This window comes from Centruroides sculpturatus, unplaced genomic scaffold, assembly GCF_000671375.1.
Source record: "Centruroides sculpturatus isolate CEXI.00-Female unplaced genomic scaffold, Cexi_2.0 scaffold2677, whole genome shotgun sequence".
NCBI lineage: Eukaryota > Metazoa > Arthropoda > Arachnida > Scorpiones > Buthidae > Centruroides > Centruroides sculpturatus.
The window spans coordinates 6,472-17,796 of record NW_019386796.1 but is presented as its reverse complement, the minus strand read 5'-3'; the positions used below and the strand labels follow the sequence as shown (position 1 = coordinate 17,796).

At 30.6% G+C, this 11,325-nt stretch overlaps 1 protein-coding gene across 1 annotated transcript; it reads right to left on the bottom strand.

Annotated features, from left to right (window-relative positions):
- Positions 1–281: 281 nt before the first annotated feature.
- Positions 282–1,323, bottom strand: LOC111615781. Its single transcript, XM_023357217.1, has 2 exons — positions 761–1,323; positions 282–630 (listed from the first exon to the last, which is right to left on the bottom strand). The coding sequence occupies exons 1-2, from the start codon at positions 1,321–1,323 to the stop codon at positions 282–284; spliced, it is 912 nt and encodes a 303-aa protein (XP_023212985.1).
- Positions 1,324–11,325: the final 10,002 nt, after the last annotated feature.

The window sequence follows — 11,325 nt, the reverse complement described above, 5'->3', positions numbered from 1 at the left end:
AACCACTTTTTTCTTTGGAAGACTTTTAATGATGTCATTAATCTCACAGAGAATGATCTTCCTTTCTCTTTCCATAAGGTACTCTTCATGACTGAATGATCTTATACTGATCTGATCCAGAGAGCCATCATTAGGAGCATCAGCAGGACAAAAATGATCAGAGAGCCTTTTGACTGTTGCCTGAAAACTCATCTGCAGCATCAGCAACTGGATCATTGCTACCGAGAAGCCTGTGGCACTTGAGCTTGTTTGTACTAAGCTTATAGACAAAGCCCCAGGGATCACCTCCTGCCCCAGAGCAGAAGTTCTGCCACGACTCCAATTTCGCTTTTTTTATTTTTTGCTTGTAGCTCCTCTGATACTCCAGTTAACGTGTATATGACACTCCTCCTATGATTACTGCACAGGGAACGTTGGAACTTTCTGTGCAACCAATTATTCTCCCTTCTCATTGCCGAGAGATTCACATTCCACCAAGGGATGGCCCACCTATGATTTCTCTTCCTTGGGATGGTATCATTACAGACATCACAAATCTGATCAATAACAGCATTAACACAGGCCTCAACCTGAGCCCGTGATGAGTTTTCATTGAGCTGCAAGTTACACCCTTGTAACAGACTCTCAAACCTGCACCAATCAGTAGACCTGGTGTTAAATGAGTAGAACAAACTTTGATCACCTTCTCTTCTTGGATTGGAATAGTGCAAGTCAAATGTAATGTACTCTGTGGGTCTGAGAGACTATCCATAAAACCAACCTTCCAGTTACTAATAGTGGAAGAAGACCACCAGAGCAGATGATCACATCAATCCACGAGATCCCATTCTCAGAAGAAAAGGTTGGTGGAGAGTTAGGGTCATTCAGAATGACCAGATCATTAGCTACCACAAAGCCCTGCAATGCTTTACCGCAGTCATCTTTAGCCTCACCACCCCACATAGGAGAGTGTGCATTGAGGCCGCCAGCAATCAGAAATTGGGCCTGATGAAAGTGCTTTATTGTGTCACTAAGCATACGGAGAGTATCAGTGATGCTAGCCTTTCCAGAGCAGTAGATGCTGAAGACAACTATCCTGATAGCAGTGAGACTAATCTCAAAGCAAACACAGTCTGTGGAGGAGAACTTTGGATGGAAAACAATGGCAACGCAAGGGTTTACAATGACTGCTGCAGCCCAGGGCTGCCTAGAATTGTGCTGTATAATGTAATAATTTAGCCGGAAGCAAGTGACCTTATCACCTGTGCAGTATGGTTCCTGCACCAGTCCAATGTCAAAGTTGTCCAGCTCCTGACAAAGCTGGGAATTTGCAGCAATAGCCATTTTAAGATGATCTGCACAATCTGGATTGTCAAATTCTGTGAGCAAAGTCCATTACTAGACTTACTGGCCATAATCAATTCTTGTTAGGGCTTGAGATCTCATGCAAATTAAGAGAGGGCATTCTCTGTCAAGGACATCATGTTTGCAGTTGCGTTGTTTTTCCCGAACAGGTCATACACTTTGGATCTTATGTCTTCTTATCACAATCCTTGTAGGAGTGATTCCCCCCCACACTGACTATAGGTGAGCATGTCTACATCACAATTTTTGGCGAAGTGCTCGAACTTAAGGCACTTAAAACACTGGCTAACTGGAATGAAGTCCACAACAGCACATCTTGACCACTGGATATTGATATTTGCTTTCCTTCAGCAAAAGGCTCCTAACCTCCGATGCCATCTCAATCACCCAAGAAGCCAACAGTGTATTCTTTTGACTGGTGGGAAAGTCCACATGATCTTTTTCCAGAAACTCTTCCTTAGTGAATGCTTCAGCAATTAGGCTATTTTGTTCAAAAATGGCTTCCAATAAACAATCCCTCTTGAGGGATTTAGGCACAGAAATAACTTTAATCAGTGGTAGGCACAGGTTTTTGGAATTTTAGACTGTAGCCTAGAGACAGTAGAAACAGCATTCTGGAACACCTTGACATCCCCTTTACAACACAGATCCACAGCCATGCCACCTTTCAGAATCTTCCATATCCACTGTACACCAATCTTTAGTTTGTGTGGGTTGACATTATTGGTAAGAGTCCTATGAGTAGCATCAGAGTCTTGAGACTCATCATCCCTATACACTGGAACCATGTGGCAAGGTTTGGGAGGAGTGGAAGTGAGCTGCAGAGGTCCAACCGACTTTAACAGCATCACTGTAATTGCTACCAGAGACAGAAGCAGTTGACTAACCAGCAGCAGAAACAACCTGCTGAGCACCCTTCACAGTCTTTTTGACCACTGCAAGAGCAGCATCCATCTTCTTAGCATGGGAGGCCAAAAGCCTGACCAAATTTCATCCTTGGTAACAAGAGAGTTTAACCAACCGACAAGATCATCAGACAGAACATTAGAGGAGATGTCTGAGACAACAGCAAAAGTTAATCAAACTTGTTGTAAGCTTGATTAACTTTTGCAATTGCTCATGATAAAATATGAATGCTCCCTCGTCCCAAGTTTACCCAAGCGGTTACTGGCCATGTAATCCTTAACCTCATTGAGGATAAGGAAAGCCTGGGAGAGAAAGCCTGAGGGGCCACCATCAGCCTTGATGCAAAGAAACAAGAGAAAATGTCACACCTCACCAATCCCAAGTAGATCTGTGCCAGTGCACTAGTTGCAGTCCCTTGCAGGTGCACTAGTTTTGGCTCCTCAGTATCTTGCCCAGTGACATACATCCTTGTCATTACAGAGAAGCTTATAATGCCAGTTCCTCCTATAATACAACTTATTTCCTGTAGCTGCCACTGTCTTCTATGATTTTCCTCAAGACCATAAAAGACTGGCAGTGACAGGAAGTACTCATTAGCTTTTCAGGCAGCTACATTATAGTACTCCTTAGTCTTTTAGCATGCCTTGTCTAGGTACTCTGATGATATTTTACTACAACATTTTGTTTGGTTATGGTAATATGACATCTGAGCAATCTGTTGTAGGGAGATGCCTCCAGAGAGCACCTAAAAAGGGGCTGGTTCCCTGGGAGAGAAACTGGCCTCTGTTTAAGTGGTACAAACATGAAAATATCCTGGAAATTTCCATGTGGCCAGCCTGTTGGCCAGTCGCAAACCCATGACTGACTACTGGTATTTGATGGTTTTATCCACTCAGCCACTAGTGGGCTAATGCAACATTTATTTCATTGTATTAAAATATCCAATTGCCAATTTAAAAGGTTGGATGACAGTTTGGAAATATTGCTGTATATTCTTGCAGTTAGCTATGACATTTTGGCACCAACTCATGCTTTCATAGAAATTTTAAATGATACAGTCAAACCATATCAAGATTATTTACAGGTCACAAGATTATACAAACTGTGGCATAGGAAATAGCCATGACCATGTTACATATATAATCTCTAATGGATTTCAGTTTCATCATCCTCTTCTGGCTACAAAAATTGGATTGTGGAACATTATTTTATTCTTGAACACACTGTTCTGTAGAACAAGAGAGTTAACTGGTCGACAAAGGATGGGATCCAAGATATCTGAGTCAGTCCACTCATGAAAATTTCTGAAATTAATGCAAACTTGGATTTCTCAGAATGGTAGGCTAGTGCCTTTATCACTTTGGTCATCCAGCCACTTTACAAAACACCATTAATATTGATAAAATCAATGAATGCTCAGAGATATAAATAAGTAGGAATCAAGAAGTTATTCATTATTTAAAACTGATGGTCACAACCACTGTAATATTGGCTAGAATGCATAAAAACATATATTTGCAATCCAAACTACCATGGTTACTTTGTAAACAAAGTCACTGAAGATCTTTTTTGACCAAATCTAATGCTTTGATAATTCATAATTTTCTAATATTTACATCAAATTGAATCAAATTGCATTACATGTATAGAAAATACAGTTAAAGAATAATGTATTAATCAAAACTTGACAGAAAAATAAACTATTTTTTCGAACAGTTTTAACCTGACTTCTACAATATATTTCCTTTAGTCATCCATTTGATGAAGTTTTGAAATGAACTATTTTATAACTTAACTATTTTATTTCAATTCTCAGTTATGCTGTTTTATCTAGTAAGACAAAGTTTTCTGGATAACCAAATTTAAATCTGAATTTGTTTTTTTCACAAATTATGAATGGACAAATTAATATAATTTTCTTGCTTCCAAAATATCAAATGCATATATTGATAGTTCTTCTAAAACTGAAAACTTAAATTTTTAGCAAGTTTGTCTGTCAAACAGCACATTAAATTCTCTCCAATTATTCTCACTTCTCGGGATAAAATTAGTTGGATATCAAAAAGTGACAGAAAATGAAGAAAAATTTTTGGTTAAGAAAGACATACTATAAAAAGCCATCTCAGTATCAAATTAAAAAAATATCTTAGTTACACAGATTACTGTATAATGATTTTTTTATTAAAATTTTTTCTTCCTTATCTATATCCATAAAATCACCTAATTAAATAAACTTAACCTTATATGCAATTTTTAATTAGCTATATATACTTTTGATGTATTTATAATTAAGACTCACTGAAAATATAAATTACCAAAGAAAATGAAAATAAAAGTTGAATTTGTCAGAAAATAGTGTTTTTAGTATTTTTATAAATGATTTTGTGAAAAAATTGCTTGAACTTAGTAGATTGAGTCAATATTTATTTTTGATTAGCAATTTAATTTCTATATATTAATCTCTCATGTATTTAACATTTAATTGCTTCTCCACAATTAAATAATATCATTTGATTTTTCTATGATGACTATAGATGTTATTTTAGATAATTTATAATTTACAGAGTAACATTGAAGACAATTTTTAATTTTCAGATTGCTTTGTTAGTTTCTAATATTTTGAAGGTTTTTGTTAACTATTTGTAGAAACTCACTTGCCATGTTACTTAGCCATCATTAGTTACAAAATTCAGACATTTTATTTTGTTTTATTATTTTTGCATAAAATTAAATTACCACATTCAATAACATACAGCTTTTGCATTGAGAGAAAATAGAACATGGTTTAGTGCAGTGTTTCTCAACCTCTAATGAATCGTCGCCCCTTCAATAAAACCGTTACCTATTATCGCCCCCTTCGCTTCAAAATTCTGATGCCGAGGACCAAGACTAATGCCAAATTCGTACTGCATTGAATAGACTAGTGACTAGTATAATGTTATTTGTTTAATTATTGTACAATATAACAAATAAAATATCTAATTATTCTTAATATNCGCCCCGTTGAGAAACACTGGTTTAGTGTAATCATCTAGATTACACTTGTAAGATTTGTTATAAGGAACTTCTTAACATCTAAATTAATATGTAAATTCACCGTTGCAATATTTAAGCAACTTATACAAAATGTAACAAACATTATTTTCCGAATTGGTAACTAATCGTAGTAATCATCAGTGATTAATTGTAAATAAACAAAAAATACGCTCAGAGAGGTCCGGTTCCAGTTCTCCTCTGCCATTCATATTTGTCTCTTAGTGCCCATTTAGATAATCATAGCCTCTAGGACATAGTAATATAGTCTCTTACAGATTACATAATCATGATATAACAATAAACAAAATTTATTCAGATGATCTATAAAATTGAAAATGTTTTCAATATTATAGGTATATAAATACTCTACAATACATCTGATTATTGACTAATATAATGGAATAAATCTATAATCTGCCATTATTTTTTATTCTGTTCATGATGATTGCATGATTGGAAATGCATTTTTAAGACAGGTAAGAAAATTTGATTTAGACAATTACAGAATACATTAAAAAGAAAAAATTCATATATTTTTATATCTAAATAAAAATATTTTGATCTAATGAAGTTTCTTGATATGCCAAAATAAATTCTTCCAAGTAATGGAATATGAAGTTGATACATACACAATAGAAAAATATGACTAATAGGTTAAGTATAGTATCATAACAAATATGTTTTAAAAAATTACTTATTAAAAATAAATAAAATAATAAATTCTAGTAATAAAAAGCTAAATTTATTAAGTACAAAGACCATAAAAATAAAACTTAATATGTAATATATTTTTTAACTAACATTCTCTTGTATCAGTATTGTCTTTCAGTAATTACTTAAAATATAGTAATCATTAAGATTTTTAACTTTTTAAAACATTTAATGTAAAATAGAAATTTTAAAAAATATTGAGATTGTTCTAGTTATAATAAAAATTTTTAACATAATTTTCAAAATTAACAATTCAAATTCTTCTGAATGAATTTCACAAACTATCAAATCTAACTTTTTTTTAATAGTAACAATAAATTCTTACAGTTTCCTCAAAAAAATGACAAAAAATAATATTTCTATTTTCATTTTTAGCAGATAAAAAGATTGACTGACAAAATTTGAATATCGTAAAATCTTAAAAAACTTTTAAACATAGATATATATTACAAAATTTGTGTTTAAATAATGTCACTGTTACAATATACAGCATAATGTCTTAATCATTTCCAATAAAGATAAATTTTTGGCAAACAAACAAGAATAATGAAGTTGACAGATACACAAAACTCTAATAGTGTAAATTCTTTTAATCTGTTTTTATATATACTATAAATAATTTTAAATGCATACAATATGAAAAATTTTAAATTTACTTTTGAGGCAGCCTTGATCTTGTTAACCTCAGCATTAAGGCTGCATTTATGACCACTTCAAAAATTTATTGTGTGTATAAATAAAAAATATTTAAAACTTTCCTAACTAATTATTATTTACATTTCATTATAATATAGAAAACTTCATTACATTTATAATTTTACACAATTAGTTCTAATTGAGAACTGTGTAATTATTTTCATGGTGATATGTTGTTATCATGTTTTGTGACATCCTTGTACATTTCACATAATTACAAATTTTTGCCCAATCAAGAATTTATTACTTTTTGAATTGACTCTTAATTTGGCACACACTAGTATAAAGTGCAAGTTATTATTTTGGTGAGAGATAAAGATATATATAATAATCTTTATGATTTTTGTTTTTCTTTGTTTAATTAATTAAAGAAAGAATATTAACAACAAAGTATCATACTTTTAATGTTGTTATCTTAATTAAACAAATTCCTGGCTATCAATCTTTACAGATGTAATTTTTACATATATAATTATAGATTTGACCTGTACTATAACCCTATAATTTTAACTATGAGAACATATAAAAACATTTATTTCTTTCTATAAGAATTTATACTTAAGTTATACCTATTCTGACCAAATTGAAATAATGCCAAATGTCTATAATCAATTGATTTCTTACCAATTTTATGGGCTTTAATTATTAAGTATCTCTTGGAGTGGCGGATTTTAAATTGCTTACAAATATTATGAAAATTTTATCCAACAAGAATTGGCAAAGATTCAATGTTTAAGTGTAGAAAAGATTATGATGCAGAGAAAAACAAACTAGAATTAAAGAATTTCATTGTTAGATTGTTTTTAAAATAATTATGATGTCAAATACTAGAAACTTTTATTAGTCAGCACTAATTTTTTAAATTTAAAACAAAATACCTTTAGATATTTTGTTTTAAATTTAATAAAACAATCCTTTGGGATTGTTGTCAAACCGAACAAACAGCCCTTTAAGACAATTGAAAACATTTGTTTGTCAAAAATGCATCTGCTGGATTTTAAATCATATCTATGCAGTTGAAGTGGCTTGTGATATTTACATTTTTAATTCTTATCGTGGAAGAATTCAAAGATGGTGTTTTTAAAAGGCCAAAAGTACTTGTTCAATTAAAATGCAAAGGTTTCTATTATTTGATATCAATATCCTATTTATGACATTGAAATTTCAGTTTAAGATAATTCTATTAATTTCTAATGTAGAAGTTGTCATATTGTTCAAAGTGATTAATGCCTAAACTTAATTATTTATAAATTTAATACTATTAAGAATATTCTATATTAGATTTTAGTTGGTTTAGATTTAGTATATGTCTCTTTAATCCGAATTAGTAAAATTGGTAGACTTTCTCTCAGCTATAAGGTTAGGTACTCCTGTATTGCAAATCACAAATGCATTTCGGGCCTATATGAGCCCATCTTCAGTGTAAATGCTACACATATAAAGCATAAAAAATAAAAAATTAATTAATTTACAATTTTTCATGCAAAGATGATTTTTACAGACAATAAATAAATCCCTTTTCATACCTCAGAAGACAGAGTAACGATTTTTCTAATTATATGACTCTTACAATGATATTTTATATAATCCAAAAAAACACATGAATATGTATTGAATGGCATTAGGTGAAACAGGCAGGCAATTAGAATTGAGAATTAAAGAACATGAAGCCTCTATAAAATTAAAATACAACAATTCCCCTTGGTTTGATCACACAAATAATAGTAATTGCAGGATTGACAAAAATAACATAAAAATATTACATTATGAAAAAGAAATATATAAACGCAAATTTAAACAACATATTGAAATAATAAAAAATAGTAAAAATAATTTAATGAATTTATCGAAATGGCATGCAAATTGATGAACAATGGCNTATATAAAAGACTGTTTTTCTAAGTAATCTAACTGCAAGGACCCGCTTCGCTGGACAAAAAGTAACGATAGTGAAGATTAAGATAATTACATTATAGCCAATCTTATCTGTTTTCACAAAATGCAAGAATTAAGTCCCCCGTTTCCAGACTAATTAGAGAATTTTTACGTTCAGTCAAACAAACTATTTTCAACGTTTCTGGAATGTTTACAATCGTTCTATAATCGAACCAATATTCAAATTTTATGTTCGAATTAAATTTGAACAAATTCAAACATTGTTCGAATTAAATTCAAACAAATTCGAATATAACATTTGAAATAGAAAACCACTTTCAACCACTTTCAGCCCCATATCTCCCGCACCCTTACAGCTATCGAGACGCAACCCCCATAATGCACGAATGGAGACTTGGGGCTACTACCACATACAAACACCATTCGATGTGCAATGTGTAGTTTTGGCGGAAAAGTGAAATATAGGGACATACACGTCCATTTATATATATATAAAAGACTGTATAGATTAGGTAAAATTAAAACCAAATGCGATAGCAAGTTATCAAATTGGTTGCAATTGCCATTGTGTCAACTTGCATAAAAGAAAGCAAATGATGTAAAGCTGCATTGCTGTATAGAAATGTGGTTTCCAACATATTTAAGCATGATGTTTTTAAGTTATTTTCTGTGATATTTATTGCATACATAATTATGTTTTTATATATTCTATATTCAGTGAAAGTGGTACTTCTGGTAATTGTCAGAAATACTAAATTTGTTTTGCATGTATGTATATTATGTTTCTTGTACAAATCATTTTTGTTTCTCTGCATCAATTTTGTAAAAAGCTATTGGATTTTTATTTTAAGTGTGTCACTTTGTATAAGCAAGATGCAGATATAACAGTTGTGAATTAGATATCAGAAAATGCTACTTTCTAGATATCTCTATGATAAATCAAAGAATGGTGACAACATAATACTTTAAGTATAATACAAAATAACATCATAATAAGATTTGAGGTAAATTTTTACCATATGATTTCAACTATTTCAATATGGTCCATTACAAAATAAATGAAATGGAGATGGTTTGAAACTAGTTTTTTTCTGCCACAAATATATTTTCCTACTGAAGACGAAAAGGTTTTAAATTATCTAATTAATAATTACAACAAAATATAAGCATGCAAGGACAATACTTTTAAATGACGATTTTAAATATGGTAGTTAACATCAGATTTAGATTATTTGAAAATTTTTACCAATATGATTTCTCCTAAACAACCAATATATAATTGTGAATTTTCTTTGGCTAAGAAGTATCTTGTGAAATTAGCCGTCAGTATTTTTAAACAGAAAACACTTAACCGACTTATTCATTCTGCGATGATAATCCACATAATTCATATCTATTGAAAAGTACATTTGGAATCAACTTGATCTGTTCTGTGGTTTTTCTCACCACAGATTGGTTGTTGAAAGAATGGCTTATGTTGACCTATTTTGACAGACAAAATTATATGTAGAATTCTTTTTTAATCAAATGATCAATCTTTAAGGGAAAAAATGCAACTTTTTTAAAATGCAATAGAGCACTTTGTGGAATACAGAGCATGTTTATATATCTCTAATGTATATAATAGTTTTTTAATCAAATGATCAATTTTTAAGGGAAAAAATGCAACTTTTTTAAAATGCAATAGAGCACTTTGTGGAATACAGAGCATGTTTATATATCTCTAATATCTCCTAACTCTATATAGTAGGGGTGGGCAAGCAAAAGTTCAGTGGGAGCCGAAATGTAGGTTTTGCAAAATGCATGGGAGCCGCAGTTCTGTACTTTTTTATTCTGTACCACAGTTCTGTACTGTGATTTTATTATATAATATAAAACAAATATTGAATTTTTTTAATAAACATATTTTCACAAATTTGTGGAGATAAAATTGTAAAAATAATAATAAAAAGCCGAAATTAACACTTTCAGCAAGAGCCGCACGTAACTCAAAAAGAGCCGCATGCAGCTCTTGGAGCTGCATTTGCCCATGTCTGCTATATAGCTTGTTTCCTTCACATATCAATGAAGATATGTGAAGGAAACAAGCTATGTAGAGTTAATGCAAATATTTCTTAGATGCATATTTAAATATATAGATATAGAAATTATTTTAAAAAATGCATTTTAATATTTATATAACATACTTTCAAAAAACTATAATTGTTTAGTTATAATGTTTTTTTAAATAAATGTTTTTAATTCTGAAAGTAAAGAAATATCTTGTTAATATTATTGCTACATTAGAAAAGGAGTTAATAGCAAAGGAAAAAAAGAAAAATATAGGAACTGTTTATTGGAGCAGACACTAATAATAAGTTTCCTAAATGTAATAAAGTACCTGTTTCAATAAAGTAGTTTATATATTTGTTTTATTTAAAGAGAGAATAAATTTATATTTGGTTTGAAAACTTACATTTATATATAATTAAACTATTTAAAAATTTACTCATGTGTATGTAAATAAAAAATTCTTTTACATTTAAAGACATTCAAAAACAATATTTTATAACATAAATTATTGATTTCATGATATTAAAAAAAAATACACAGTAATAATAATGTGTGTTTGTTTTGAAATAAAATTATATTATATCAATAGTATTTTGTAAAAGTTTATTTACAATATTCTCATTTGGGAATACTGCAGATATATATCTATCTACATTAATAATATATATATATATATATTATATG